This window comes from Stegodyphus dumicola, chromosome 7 (genome assembly GCF_044657685.1).
Source record: "Stegodyphus dumicola isolate Sdum_Otavi_A_Nest chromosome 7, ASM4465768v1".
NCBI classification, from domain to species: domain Eukaryota; kingdom Metazoa; phylum Arthropoda; class Arachnida; order Araneae; family Eresidae; genus Stegodyphus; species Stegodyphus dumicola.
In genome coordinates, this window is record NC_140774.1 from 106,572,607 (window position 1) to 106,588,707 (window position 16,101).

Sequence of the window (16,101 nt, forward strand, 5' to 3'; positions counted from 1 at the left end):
AGAATACTAATGTTGAATCCGTTATGACTAGGAAACTTAGCAGCCGAGTAAGATTAAATATTCATTTTCATTGCCATTGACATTTGTGGCCCAATTCACTCACACTCTAATCGTTAGTATTTCCAGAATATTTATATTTTTTGTGCTGTTGGGATAGAAAGAGAGCAGATTGCAATAGTGTCCAAACGGTACAGTGGTACAAGCAAAAGTGTGCAGTTATGCGTTATGGAGGGTTACCGAGAGAAGGTTTTGGTTTAGGTAAGAAAGGTTTCAATTCTCAAAATATTGAGTTCCAGTTCTGATTTAGCTACATCATCAGCGTTATATAAGCCATGTGACATAGATTGGTCTATAAATGGCGCAGTCCAGAAAAGTTATTACTGTCACTAGTTTACAGCGAAAAAGTAACCAAATTTAAAATGAGGAATCTGGAGACTATTGCTAAATTATAAAGCTGGTTTACATATTTTTTTATTAGAGGCTATTTCAAAATTAATTTATGAATCTGATTTACATATTTTTATCTTACACACACACACACACACACACATATATATCAAAAAGGCTTCTCTGTCACATTACCTTTCTCTTTTGAAATGCGTAAGATTAAAAATATGAAAGCAGACTTCTGATTTTAATGGCTATAATCTCTTTTAGTTTTATTTAATTTGGGAACTTCATCTCTCCATCTTAAAAACATTGCTACAAGTCTGAACTGCCTCGTTCAAATTAATTATGTGATCTTGCTTAATGCAGATACCTCTTGCTCAATCAAAATAATTGTAAACCAAAAGTAACTCAAACTGATTTTCAACTTCCTCCGCATTACTATTGTGATTCTCTCTTCTCGCTTATGCTTTCATCCTGTTACGACACTGCACCAATCTACTATGTTCGCTTTTATTGCAATAGTATCAAAATTGTTCTGGAAATAGGCATGATTGGAGAGCCAAGTGAATTATGACCACCAATGTGAATTTAAATAAATGTGGATTTTAATCCGGCTCGACTTCTTCTTCAAAATGGATGGATGCTCTAAGCATCAACTATCTGCACTAAACAACATTGCTATGCATCTACATCTCGTTGTTCTTACATCAGTACCATCACTTACATCATTACATTTTTCGACCAGTTCTAATTATGAAGAAATCTACACAAGTTTGTTATTCTATGTTCACGTTTGAATCATAGGAAAAGTCCTGTTTCACCGAAAATTTTAATGCAAGTGTGTGCATCATTCATAATCAAATCATTAATGTCTTGTCATCAAACCGCAGTTTTTATTACATATATATGTGATATTTATAAGATAATTTGAGAACGTTATAAATTTTCTTCCATATTAGGGTCATAAAAATACTTAAGTAAATTTTATCTGTTTCAGCTTTTAAAGTATTATACAGATGTAATATTTAATGCATAATATTTTATTATGCAGATTCTCTGTAATAAAGTATTTTGATTCTCATAGGACAAGAAATTTCTACTGATGATCGAAGTTTTATAATGTTTACTGCATTAAATATGGATGTGGATTCTTCTGCTGCTTACCTGTATCCCAGATTAATTCCCCTTGTAAGTAGAACACCTGTCTGTCATTTTTGTATCAATGATGGCATACAGTGAGTGATCCTTTTTTTTTTTTTTTTTTTTTTTTTTTTTTTTTTTTTTTTTTTAGAATCAAATTTTAAAACCGTTGTAAAATTTCATAAAATCAGCAGAAAAGTGATTCTAAAATTTTTGCAAAAATTATATTTATGATTATCAAGTTAGTAGTAGGAAGTTTTAAACATTCTTTTTAAATGCAAAAAGTTCAAATTAAATATTAATAGCTAGTTATTTCTTTCTTTCCTTTTTTAACTATGAATGAATGAATTCCACTGCCAATTATTAGTATTTGATGATACAGCAGAGAAATTATAATTTAAGCATAAACTATTGCCGGTACTTTTCCGTTTCGCGAGCGCAAATCTCACCGAGCGAACTTTATTGGCGACAACATACAGTATACACATAAAAAATATAACACATAAGAAATGTTAGTTCTAATAATTTTTTATTTGGAAGGCATAAACATTTTAATAGCGTTTAAAATTTTGTAAAAATCCAATAAATAAAGAGAATAAATTTGTATAAAGACATTAAGAATTTACTATGCTTTCATGTTTCAACATCCTGATTCGGCGCTTCATATCACGTGACCCCAAGTCTCACGTACACTACGTTACAAAAATCTAATTCTCTCAGTAGTTATTTACATTAATGTCAAGTTAAATCTTAGTTTGGAATAAAAGTTTAAATGCAAGAAATATTTCAATTCGCACGAATAGCTTACTCGGAAATTATGTAAAACCTCAGTGCTTTACTTCGCTAGTACATTCTCATTAGAATTGATGAATTTAACCCTTAACTTTGCCTTTTCTACCTTTTTGCCTTCGATTGAGCGGTGTGATTGCATCCTAATTGACTTAGTTATCGCGAATGGCCTTAGGGCATAAAATTGAACTATCTGGTAAAACTTCTACGTAATTGTATTCCAGTATTAAAAGAAACAATCAATCTGATAAGAAATGGCTGTGACTTGTTTTGAAAATGAGGCGTAAAAGGGTACTAGCGAGGATATTCCGTTTAGCATCAGTTGTACCATTATTGGCAACTTTATCGCCTGTGCCAGCAAAACGGAAAAGTACCCTGTTGCCTTTATTCTTTGTATGCAATTAAAAAAAGGTGTATGTCCTCTAATGTGGTATGCCTGATACATATTTGTTTGGAGTTTTCACTTTTCTATGTATTTAATGGCATTCTTTTTAGCTTTAAAGCCTTTTCTTCTCTTTTTTTCCCCCTCTTAAAGCATGATATTAAGCCTAATCCTGAATATGTTCAAATACCTACTGCTATCCGATGCTCTATAGAAAGGATAAAAGAACATGGAGTTTATCTTTTAGGTAAGAAAATTTGTTATTGAAGTAAAAATTTATTACTCATATTTTTATGCCTTTATTGTGTTAACATTTAAGTTAAATTGAAATTTATTATCTTAATATCCTGAACATTTGCATTGAATTAATGTCTGTTACAAATTGTAAGCTGTGACTGTTTCAGAAATTTCTTATTTTTGGTGTGCATAATTTTTCCTTTGCAAAATGAAAACAATCTTTTCCTAATTGTTTTGATCTTTAAGGAATGGTCATTACAGTTTGCATTTAAGCATACTGGTTGAAACTATTGTAATTTTTAAATGGTAGTTCTTTCTTAAGAAATCATAATAATTTTTTTTTTTTTTTTTTTTTTTTTTTTTTTTTAATGTTAGTGAAATGTTAATGAGATTCTTGTATGTTACAAAGTAAGTGACTTAGTCTAGTTTAGTGTTTCCCAAACTTTTAACATATTCATACCCCTTCCATAATTTTCGTAACGCTGAATACCCCTCATAAAAAAATAAATAAATAAATAAATATAAAAAAAAAAAGAGGATGTACTTTAAGAACAGTCAAAATTTATTTATTTTTTCTTTTTTTGTGACATGCACAAAATTAAAAGAAAAGCATAATAAAATGTAAGTTATATTATAACATTTATTTGGATTAATGAGAAGGATGAAATTGTTTGTGCTGAGATGACAGATCATCATAAATTGGTTCCCTGGTTGTTAATTTTAATCTGAAATGTGGTTCCACATCCAATAGTATGTTCATTTTTTCAACTTAATGTCTACAAATGCTGAAAAAGCAACTTCGTATAAATAAGTTGGAAAAGGCAAGATGTATTTCAGAACTTTTTCTGTTAAAACCGGATACACATACTGCGTTTGTAATCAGAATAATGTTAAAATACACTCACTCCTTATGTTTATTTTTCAAGAGTCCATCTGAAGGCAATTCCAACAATTGCTCTTCTTCCGCATGCGACAAATCTTCTGGCATGAATGTTGTGTTAATGTTAAATGGATATCTTATCCATTCAGTATTTTTGTTTAAATCAGGGAAATAGTTTTCCAAGCCCACTTGCAAACTCTCAAAATGCTGTATTATGCATTTCAAAATATCGGCACCAATTTTAGTTGTCAAACTTGTTATAAACTCAAGAGAAAGAAATGAGTCTGCTTCTCTATTACTAATTCTCTTTTGCCATAAATTCAGTTTTGCAATGACAGCATTCACTTTATCTTGAGCATGAAACAAATTAATTTTGTTATTGAAATTTATTTGCCTTGTAACAATAAGTTGAGGCAGTTTAAAACAGAGAATATATCTGCAGAGTATGCTAGTTTGTAAAGACATTAGGTATTTTTTTGGAAGCAGACGAGATAAAAAATTAGCAATTGCCTTTGCCGGGAATTGAATCGCGGACCCCTGGAATACCGGCCCAGCGTGCTGAACCACTACACCATGAAGACATGCCAAGAAGGTGGGAGAAATACCTTATATACTCCCCCTTTTAAAGGGCGACTGGGGTTTTTAGGGCACCAAATCCTGAGTGTGGAGAGTCATCATCCATCACCGTTTTAGTTCGGGTGCCACTGTAGAGGCATTAGGTATTTTTTGGAAGCAGGCAAGATGAAAAATGAACAATCGTTTTTCCCGGGAATCGAACCACAGACCTCTGGAATACCGGCCCGACCACTACACCATGAAGGCATGCCAAGAAAGTGGGAGAAATACCTTATAAGTTTACAAAACCATTTCCAGTCATGTAAACAGTTTGTCAACTCAAATCTATCATTAAGAAAACATTGAAGTTCATGTCTAAGGTGAAACAATTGATTTGGAATTTTTCCGAGAGATAGACAACAAACATCGGTATAAAAAAAAAAAAAAAAGCTGGGGATGACTACAACCCATTTCTTCACATATTTGCAAATACGTCGTGCATTCAAAAGACGATTTTTAATGTAGTTAACGATTTCATGCTTTCATCCAGAACTTTCTGTAGATCAGCGAGCCTCTTATGTGCTCCCAAAGCCTCTTTGTGTATGCAAAAATGTGTGGATATGACATTTAGGGTAAAATTTTGAAGTCTTGCAATGAGTCTTTTATTAATTCTGACCGTACTTTTTGCCTCACCTGTGCTTATTCCAATCAATTTTGTTCTCTTGCATGAATTTATTCATAACATTAAAGGTATCTTCTCCTGTTGTGTGATCTAATGAAGGCTGGCAAAGTAAAAAATCATCATGAATTTCTTGATTTTTTTCATATCTAACAAACGCCATAAGATTTCAAAATCAGTGGACTTATCAACTTGCAATACATAAAAATGACTTTGAGAAATATCAGATAATAACATCTGTTTTACATTATTAGACATATCTATGATTCGTCAATGAACTGTATTATTTGAGAGAGAAGCGTGGTCAAAAGTTTGTTTCGTTCCATCTCCTATCAGTACTTCTGCCATTATCTTGGCTGCAGGCTTGATTAAAATTTCGCCAATGGTTCTGCTGCACTACATTTCACAATTAAAAGCGGCACGCGGTGTAAAGTTTCTTGTATTTTTTTATTGCCCTATCTTGTCAAACCACTCATTACTTTTCGAGACTGATTTAAATCCTTAAGTTTATTTTTTTAAAATCTGTGGGTTTACTTTGTATTGATTATGCTTTGTTTCAAAATGGCACTTTAAGGTGGATGGTTTCATGCTTTCGTTTGTTATATTTTAAAAACAAATGATGCCAAGTGGAATAGGCTCATTTTCATATCCAGTCCATGAGAATCCAAATTTAATATATTCTTTGTCATACTCATGAGTTTTTCTTGCTTTTTTTTTAGCAGGTTCTTTCAGAATTGAAGTTAATTTCTTAGTTCATTGCTACTATAATCATTACTTTCTTTCGATGTAGTAATTCTAGATTTCAACCAACGATCAATAACCTATTTTAGGGGTAAACATTTATAAAAATAGTCAAAATCAGTGGGTCTTACTAAAGCACATAACATTTTCTATAAGAAAAATCGCACAAAAGCTAAAAATACAAAGCTGCATGGAGAAGCTACTAACTATTAACGAAGTAAATTGTCTCTGTAATGAAGAGTGGTATATTCACGCTGGACCATTATCTCACTCTTCACAAGACTGTCTTGACTCATTAGAATGTAGAATAAGGCACAGTTAAGCACGATGTAGTGCATATCCCCACCAAACTCCAGTGCAATGCGTACCCCTACCAAACTCTTCTTACCCATGCCACACTTTGGGAAACACTGGTCTAGTTGAACAAGAGCTGACTTTCTGCCAGCAGAAAATACGTTTTTTCTGCCAATGGCAGAAGCTGGCTGTCAACAGTTAAAACCAGCAGAAGATGACAACAATTGGCTGAAATTAATAAAAGCAGGTAAAAAATTATAGGATTAATACAATGTTTTAAATTAATACTGTTTTATTAAGTTATTTTAATAATATAAAAATTATATATTAGGTTTTAAATACTGACCAAATATTTTTTTTTTTTTTTTTTTTTTTTTTTTTTTTCCCCATTTTGAAAAATGTTTCTTGTATTGGCTTAAGGTTTCCCCTTGATGTAGATTATTGTAATTAGTTCGTTTGGCCTTTTTAAGTTTTTTAAGCTTTTGTTTTTCACTTAAAAAAACTTTTGCATTTCTTATTTTGTGTTTCTACTTTTGTATTTTATTTTTGTAGTGTTGGATTTATGAATACATGTAGGGAAAAGGTCTAAACATTTGAGAGCCACTAAAATGTTGTTTTAAAGTGAAAATTTGATTAGAGTAATAGCAGTTTCGAGTCTCAAATGATTCAGAGGAATGAAACGTATTCAAAACTCATTAATTAACTTAGTTTAAGTCTTCAAAGCACTTTTCTCTTGATAAGTTCTGTTTGAAGTTTTAAACAGAGGAGATTAATGCATTAATTTTGTTTATTGTTCTATTTTGTATTATTTTCACTTTTGTATATGTATTTGAAGTTTAATTTTACTCATGCTCCTTTTCGGTTGCGACTTTCAGCAAGAAAGAATTTGTTAAGGCCTTCGTAGGAAAGAAATTACAATCTATAATTTAAGTTCTTACTTTTCATTTTCTTTTTATTAATTTTATTATATATATACAGTGGCTCCCAAAAGTGTTCGTACACTTATGATTTTCATTGAAATAGGGCTCTATCCATTAATTAAAAGTAAACTTTCTGAATGAGATTTTAATAATAAGATCTATAATCTATTCGTAACAAAATTACATGAAATATTTTTAAAATATAGTGAAACTTTATTTTAAAAAAATTGATAATTAAAAAATGACAAACATTTTATCTCGCAAGTCTTCGTACAGTTCAAAAATATCTTGACATATTAATAAATATTTTCATATTTCGTTAAATTAACATTAGTAGGATATCCTTTAGCATCCACAACAGCTTTTAAACATCTGGCAATAGATTTTACTAGTTTTTTTTTTTTTTTTTTTTTTTTTTTTTGTAATTTCTGTATCAGTGTTCATCCATTCTTCCATCATGGCTGTTTTGAGATTGCTTTTCATTTTAATGTTGTGTTTTCGTACTCTAACCTCCAGCTCTTTCCAAATGTGTTCTATGGGGTTTAAATCTGGCGACTAAGGTGGTGTTTTCAAAATCTGTGGACAATTACAGAGACACTACAGGCAAACGTTGAGAGCCGTATACTTAGGATTATTAACATGATTAAAAATATTATTTCCAATACCCAAATTTTGATAATTTTAAATTGTCTCTTAAAGTATTTAAATAAAGAGAATTATTCATTATGCCAGTCATAAATACCAAATTACCTAGTCCTGATGCTGTCATGCCCCCCTCCCACACATACACAAGAACACCTCCACCGCCATGCTTAACTGTTCCAACTAAGTTCTTAGAATGAAGTTCCTCATTTTTCTTCTCCATACAGTTATTCGATCATCGGAATCAAAAATGTTAAATTTGCTTTTGTCAGTAAATAGGACATTATTCCAGTACGTTTTGGGTGTATTTATTATTGATTTTGCGAATGAAAGGCTAAGCTTTCTGTTTTTCTCACTAAAAAAATTTTTTTGTGGGCAGATCGCCCATGTAATCCAGCTTCTCTGAGAACTCGTCGAACAGTTTAAGGTGAAATTGAAGTAGAAAACATTGCATTAAATTCTGCAAAAACTTTTACAGCACTCAAATGTGGTTTTTTTCACAAATTTTCTAATAATAAATCTCTCATCACGTTTAGTTAACTTTCTCGGTCGACCTTCTCTTACCTTGTTTTCAATCCGATTTTCTTCTTTAAAGCGTTTTATCACATACTGCACTGTAGAATGGGATAAATTAACTAATTTAGTGATGTTTCGAATTGATTTACTACAACTATGGTGAAAAATTATCAATTTTTGAATGCTGTTTGTAATTTCTTTATGACTGCGACCCATTTTTCAATAATAAATAGAATACTATGAAGCAAACAATAAAAAATTAAAGCAAACAATTTTTTAAATGCCACCACAATGCAAAAATTTAAAAAAAAAAGTGGCAAACGATAATTCTAATTTTGATTTTATCCAAAAATATTTCAGTGTACGAAGACTTTTGTGAGATCAAATGTTTATCATTTTTTTATTATTAATTTTTTTTAAATAAAGTTTCACTATATTTAAAAAATATTTCATGTAATTTTGTTACGGATAGATTATATCGTATTATTAAAATCTCATTCAGAAAGTTTACTTTTAATTAATGGATAGAGCCCTATTTCAATGAAAATCATAAGTGTACGAACGCTTTTGGGACCCAATGTATGTATACTGAAAAAAAATAATAAATATTTTAATCAGCTTGCGATTCTTATAGTGGATAAGGAGTAAATTCAGTTCCTGTTAGTCTAATACATTATATTTCTACAAAATGTGTTTAAACTCCAGTATTAAAAATGAAATTAAATAAAATTAATCTTCATTGCAATGTTCTTTTAAGTGTGCTCATCAGATAAGGTGCATTATTGAAGCCAGTGAATTACAGCTGACCATAATCACAACTTACATCTCTTAATTCAAAGATAGTTTATGTTTAAGGAATCATTTTGTCAAAAAGGATGTTTGAATATAATTTGTTGATATCTGTTAATGCTGTTTTAACTTATTCTAGAGATTGTAAGCCAGTAGATCTAAATGGGTATTTTTATGTGCAGAAAGAAATTAATTGAAAGATTAAAGTATAATGTGTCAACTTAGAAAATTGTTTGCATAGTGATTGCTGTGCATTATCATCACTATACAAACACGATTTATGATTTATTGGAAGAATATTATCAAACTTATCATTTATTTGCAAGGCATTGAGAATTTCTTTGGATTCTGAAATGAGCTAAATTATCTTCTGCTGTCAACTACTTCATGTAAAAGGCTAGGGTGAACTTGAGTAAAATATCATGAACTTTGTAGTCAAGTTTATTTAATAAATTTTTCTTTGCTGTTTACATTACTTAAACCAATTTCCAGTTATTTCCATGAGTTTCTGCCAGTTATTGCCATTCTTATGCCAGAAACTAGTTTCTGACAGGCTGGTTTCAATTGGCAGAAATATGCCAATTTTTAAATGATATGAGCGATTTGCGTAAAGCTTTTATCTGTTACTTTAAAATCTGTCCTAATAAAATATACCAATATATCTTAACATATACTGCTCAGTCACTCTAGATATTTTTATAAATTTGTCAGACCTACTAAAGTAAAAAATCTGATGTGTACACCTCATGACTTCCTTGTACGGAATATTAAATTATACGCATTTTTTCTTGCATTTTGTTTGAACTTATTGGATTTAATTATATCTACTTCGCTGACAGCGCATAAACCTCAATAGAATAAGTGCATTCTTTAAAATTCACTCTATTTGTTTATCATAGCGACACTCTGGCCCTAGGTTCACTTAACACTATATATTTTGTTCATATTATAACTCAGAATGCACAAAATTTGTAACATTTAAAGAATTATCTAATCGTTGCCACATGTTCTATTCAAGTACTATAATAAAGCTAGAATGATGTATGAAAGAAATTAAGCCAAAAAAAAAAAAAAAAAAACAGAAAAGGAACAGTTTTTCACAGACGATTGAGTATTTCTCATTCAATTAATTCAGTTCTCACTTCGTGACAAGGCAAAAATACATAAAAACTCAAAATATCTCTACTAAAAATTACTAATTATTAAAAATTAAGTAACTCTTAAACATTTATTTCCTTGAAAAAATTCCAGAAAGGATTAAGCATGTTTTAAATCGCAATAATAAATGAAGGCATTTATCTTTGTTGTTGCGAAGCTATGTTTCTCTAGATTGGCAACAAATTCACTACTCAGCTGTTTCAAATGTAAACAAGCCAAGGAGGTTAGAACTCCTTGAAACAAGCAATGGCCGCCATCAAAATAGGCTTAGCGGCACTTAAACAACTTTTTAATTGTTGATAATTCTAAAAATATTGCATGCAGATTTACTAAAGGCATAAAACCCTTAACCGGAAGATAAAAACAACATAATTCAATAATTTTTAAAGAAAAAAATGTACAATTTACAAACATATAAGAGTAAAGAAACTGAGATCACTGAGCCAGGTAACAGAGTGGATATATTTATATACGTTTGGCGCGGCCGATTGAAACCAAAATACAAGGTGTACATCTACATGTTATAGTAATGCTATATACAAAATTTCAACCTTCTGAGGCTACTCATTTTTAAGTTATGCGAGATACATACGTATGTTCGTACAGACGCCATGAAAAATTCTCTTCAGAATTCATTTTAAAGCAGTTTTTTTGGAGGGAAAGAGTCTTTTATTCTGTCCTTACGTACATATATCGCGCAAAAACATCACTAAATTGCATTCAAAAGCGGTCAAAGTGGATATTTTCGTTGAAATATGCTGCCTGAAGCTTTTCGCGATTACAATATTTCCTTTTTTACTTAGTACAAGGAAGTAAAAATGTCCAAAGTTTAATTATTTTTAATTATAAAAGTAATTTTTCTAAGCTGTTTTTTTTTAAAAAAAAGGTGGGGAGGACATAATGCTAAGTGAGTTAATATTTTTACATGTGCCTTTCATCTTCTAGCTGACAAAATTTCAAATGAAATCTACAATATTTAAATGGAATGAAAGAGATAAATACATATAACTTCTGTATAAATGGAAATTCTACAACATGACTTCTTTATAATCCTGTTTGAGAATTTCAGCAATCATTGTTCAACATGGGGTATCATGTTAATCAAGGGTTCTTTTAAGTTTTACAAGAACAAAGGGAGAATAAAAATAACTTTTTGTAAAAAACTAGTAAAGAACTTTATTGGCATTATCAAAGAGAGAACTAAAAGGTGCATACATTCAGAAACGAATTTTAAGACTTCAGTCCGGTTTCATCATTTATGAACATATGTAAATATTGTCAGGTATATGAAACCATCAAATTAGTTAAATCAAATCAAATTTATGAAGATTCAAAATATACCTTCTTAAACAGTCTGGCTGCAGATTATAAATTGGTCCAGATCCCACTTTATTCCAAACAGAGCACATTAATGTCTTTTTCTATTAATGATGCATAATTTGCATAAATCTCTTAAATAAGCTGTATTCATTAGTATTTGGATTTATTCGTAACACAAAATTTTTACAGCAGCTTAATATTTAACTTTTAAAGCTGTAATTCAAATGAAATAAGTGACTATAATGAAATTTTTAATTATGCTTTTGTAATTAAAATTTTAACCTCTGGCATTAATTTGGGGGGTGATGAGACTTTGCTATCTTTAGGAACTTGTACTGATGCATGGTTTTTTCCCTGCAGAAAGAAAACTGTGTTGGTATTTTTTTTAATGCATTCGCTTGTTAATTGAAATTAATCTTTGAAGTTTATACTGATTGTTAAATTTGATGCTTAACATCCCCCATCTAAATTATCACATCACAAAAATTCCATATAAGTATGGAGTCTTTTAAGATTGAATGAAAACATAATCTAGCATGCTAAAATTTAAGTATATTTTTGTTTATGTTTTAGAAAATGGACTAAATATGTTCTTGTGGGTTGGAATGAATACTGATCCAGAATGGATTCAGGATGTTTTTTCTGTTCCTACTGTTGCACGGATAGATATTGATAAGGTATGGATTCGTATTTCACTTAGAATTAGGCTTATTGTTTCATGTAAATGCAAAATTCCACTCCCACATGATAACATATCTCCTGATTTCTTTTTGGAAACGATCAAATTTCCAATATACCTCACCCCTCTCAAATTATATTTTCATACTGACTTATATATTCATTTATTTTATGAATTATTTTTAAAAAATATAAAAAATTCTGATAAAGCTACTGAATAAAATTTTCCATAGTTATAATTTTTCTGCAACTTTGTAAAACAAACTGAATGTACGAGGGTTGGAACTTTAATAGTGGCAACTATTTATTTACAAGGAATACAAAAGTGATTCATGTCACCATGTTTTACAGTCCTTCAATATAGTCGTCAGCATTGTGTACAACCCGTTTCCAACGATGTGGAAGTCGTAGAATACCTGTAGCAGCGCTTGTTTTTGTTGATAGTTTGAATGGACTGGTCTACTACTGCAAGAATCTCAGGAACAGTTTGGAAGTGAGTGCTACGAAGTGGTTCCTTCATCTAAGGAATTAAGTCATGGTCACAAGGGCTTAGATCTGGGGAGTATGGTGGATGGTAAAGCACTTCCCAGCCCCATCGCTTGAACAAATCAGTCACAGCTTGCACTGCATGCAGCCGAGCATTGTCATGCAAAATGAGAGGAGCGTTCTGCAGAAAGTGTCGCCGTTTTTTTCTCAAAGTTGGTCGGAGATTGTGCTCCAAAAATGAACAGTAATACTGCGCAATGACGGTCTGCTGTGGGGAACGGTATGCGTTAAGATGACACCATCACAGTCGTACACGAGAATCACCATAACTTTCACATTGCTGGGGTTCTGACGAAATTTCGAACGTCGTGGTGACCCGTGATGACGCCATTCGTTTGATTGGCGTTTCAGTTCTGGCTGGTAGGATCAGGCCCAAGTCTCATCCAGTGTCATCACAGTCGTACACGAGAATCACCATAACTTTCACATTGCTGGGGTTCTGACGAAATTTCAAACGTCGTGGTGACCCGTGATGACGCCATTCGTTTGATTGGCGTTTCAGTTCTGGCTGGTAGGATCGGGCCCAAGTCTCATCCAGTGTAATGATACGGCATAAAAAAGCATCTCCTTCGCGCTCATAGTGCTCCAGGTGGGTTCGGGCAGCATCGTATCGTAGCCATTTCTGCATTTCCATCAGTTGATGTGGAACCCATCGTGAAGCAAATTTTCTCATGGACAGGCGTTCCTTCAGAATGTGCAGCACAGTCGTATGCGCTAATCCTGTTTGTCCAGCCAGCTGACGAATCATTTGGCAGCGATCACTCTCCATTAGTGCGGCAACAGCTTGCACGTCTGCATCGCTGACACTCGGACGACCTGGCCGCAGCATGTCTGCTACGTTTTGGCATCCTTCATTGAATGCTTTCACCCATCTTGCTACGGTTCTGTAAGGCAATGCAGATTCCCCGCAAGCCTCTTGAAGCGCTTATTGACACTGTCGTGCTGTACGACATCTGGCACATTCAATTTTTATCCAACATCATTGTTCTTGTTTTGAAAACATCCTGACAACACTTACTTTAGACCGCAAGCTAATACAAGGATCCGTTCTTCGCATCACTCCGCATGCTCGTGACATAGGCAGGACGAGTCTTTTTGCTGAGAGGTAAGGTAGGTATGTAGTTTACGTGTGATATACGCGATATTCTTTGGTTTTGTTACGTAGCTTTTTTCAGCTGTGTTGCCGCTATTAAAGTTCCAACCCTCATATATTCATTTAAGATACAGAAAAAAGAAGCTGAATATTTGTATGTAAAAAGAACTTTAAATATGAATTTTATGTATGTAAAAATTATAATTATATTTACAGAACCAGTTATTACAGCTCAATAACCCAGTGTCAGAATGTGTAAGGGCCATTATAAATCTCATACGAAATGAGAGACAAAGATATATGAAAGTAAGTTACTTTTTACATTTCTGCCAAAAATTCCAAAATTTATTTTATAATTTATTTATATACTGTGAGCTAATAAAGAATGAATTACTTTAAGAATACTTCTGCATTTATGAAAAGGACTGGAAACTGTGTCTGATGATGAATGCTGTCTAACATATTTTTTCATTGCAAAGCATTTGAATAAATATCTTGAAAGATATTAAATATATGTGTGTGAAAATGTTTTCTATGGAAATTTCTTAGAGTAGCTTATTTCTTTGGTGGATCATGGACTGTGTTTTAAATAAATGATTTCTCTTTCTGGTGCAAATATAAACTTTACATATCAATAACAGAGTGTATTTATAAAATTTAACTAGTCAAAAGCTGAAGAAAATGGCATTCTTATATTATCTTATTACCTCTCCTCATATTCTTATATGATATTACATATTCCTTCAAGATACAATCCTTATATATATGTACAGTCCGGTTGATTCTTTGGTAAAACTTATCTTTTGGAATACTGTTCAAATCTCAGGTTATGGTTTTCTGAATTTCATCAATGCTATTAAAATAATGGCCTTCAAGATAAGACTTCACTTTCAAGATAAGACTTCACTTTGGAAAAGGAAAAGTAGTCTTGGGTGCCAAATGTGATGAATAAAAGTGGGTGGTTGAGAATGCCTTTTCTAGAAACTGTTTGATGTTGTACATCACAAAATTGTACATTGTTAAATCAATGTACATAAAAATCAACTGTACACAGTTGTACATCACAAAACAGTTATTTTTTTTAATTATGTAATTGAGCTATTTCAGCCCTAATGTATTAAATTCTATTAAGTTTATCCGTTATATCATTGTGGAGCTCATCATCTGCCCCTCAGGAACAAATTCCTTGTAAATTATCCATTACTAATAAAAAAAAATGGAGGGTTCACCAACATGGTCTTTGTTTGAGATTCCTGAAATCAGAGTTTCTGTTTCTGTGGTGAACCTTCTCCAGATCAAGCAGATGAGTGCCATTTTGTCACAGGATCCTATGCAAAATGTTAGTTTCATTTGCAGTTTATAGGGGGAGGAAAATAGGATTGTCTTTTATTTGGGTTTATTTGACATACAGAAATTCTTTCTTACAAAATATAATACAGTATTCTTTTTTGCAGTCAGTGTATAATGTATGGAACGAGAAGTTTTCAGCAGCATCTTTGTGGGTAGTATTTTTATTGTCGGTAGTTCTCTTCCGATCATAATTATCAGGGAGGAGACAGTTGATACTTTTTTATGACAGATGTCAAAATTTTCTGATGTTTTCACCTCTTCAAGATTGTGAAGTTTGTACATTTTCTCGTCCCTAGAAAAATTGTTCATTAAAAAAAAAAAAAAAAAAAAAAGAAGAAGAAGAAGAAGAAGCTCTGCGATGTGTTTGATGCATGATCCCATATGCTTTACAGAATATTTTAAATGTCTCTGCTACTATTTTTTCTGCTCTACTGCAAAACATTATTACCATTCTTTATTCAAGTCTTAAACTCATGACAGATCTTCTCTGAATTTAAAGAAAATTCTGCCTTTAAGTGAAAAAAGTTATGAAAAGCTAGTTGAAATGTCCTAGTAATAAAATACTGTCAATATCCATTTAGCTGGTTTGCTGAAATTAGTTAAAAAAATAATTTTTTGACCTTGTAGACACTTTGTGTACTTCTACAAAATATAAATTGTCTGCACATTAATTATTTTAAGCTGCTTAAAATGCTGTAAAATTTTATTGATGTGGCATTCAGCAGTATATTGCATGAAAGCTGTAAGGTCTTCCAAAATACGTCTTTTGTAAATCAGTGCCAGTTTTAAGTTTTATATTATTCGTCGATTAACATTATAAGAATTCTGTTATTTATTTTGATTGTAATTTCTTTAGTAGTTTTACTTTTTGAAGAAATGATATGTAAAATAAATTACTGAAAAACCATACTAAACATAAGCTAGTAAAGGAAATTCTGGTGTATATTTCATTTGTTGTATTTTAATATGTATAATAATGACACATGGTAGTTCTTAATATTT

General features: G+C 31.6%; 2 protein-coding genes across 4 annotated transcripts in view; one reads left to right on the forward strand and one right to left on the reverse strand.

The window, feature by feature from the left end:
* The window catches only part of Sec24CD (COPII coat complex component secretory 24CD), a 114,596-nt gene that overhangs the window by 97,811 nt on the left and 684 nt on the right, over positions 1–16,101 (forward strand). For all 3 annotated transcript variants that reach the window (XM_035372814.2, XM_035372815.2, XM_035372812.2), the window contains exons 18-21: positions 1,475–1,578; positions 2,855–2,948; positions 12,006–12,109; positions 13,966–14,055. In XM_035372814.2, the coding sequence (XP_035228705.2) occupies positions 1,475–1,578; positions 2,855–2,948; positions 12,006–12,109; positions 13,966–14,055 (392 nt within the window). The remainder of the gene's footprint in view (positions 1–1,474; positions 1,579–2,854; positions 2,949–12,005; positions 12,110–13,965; positions 14,056–16,101) is intronic.
* The window catches only part of LOC118200841 (cytochrome P450 3A16-like), a 53,687-nt gene continuing 52,615 nt past the window's right edge, over positions 15,030–16,101 (reverse strand). Inside the window, exon 7 of the mRNA XM_085820686.1 lies at positions 15,030–15,391. Coding sequence (XP_085676812.1) covers positions 15,351–15,391 — 41 coding nt within the window. The 3' untranslated portion in view covers positions 15,030–15,350. The remainder of the gene's footprint in view (positions 15,392–16,101) is intronic.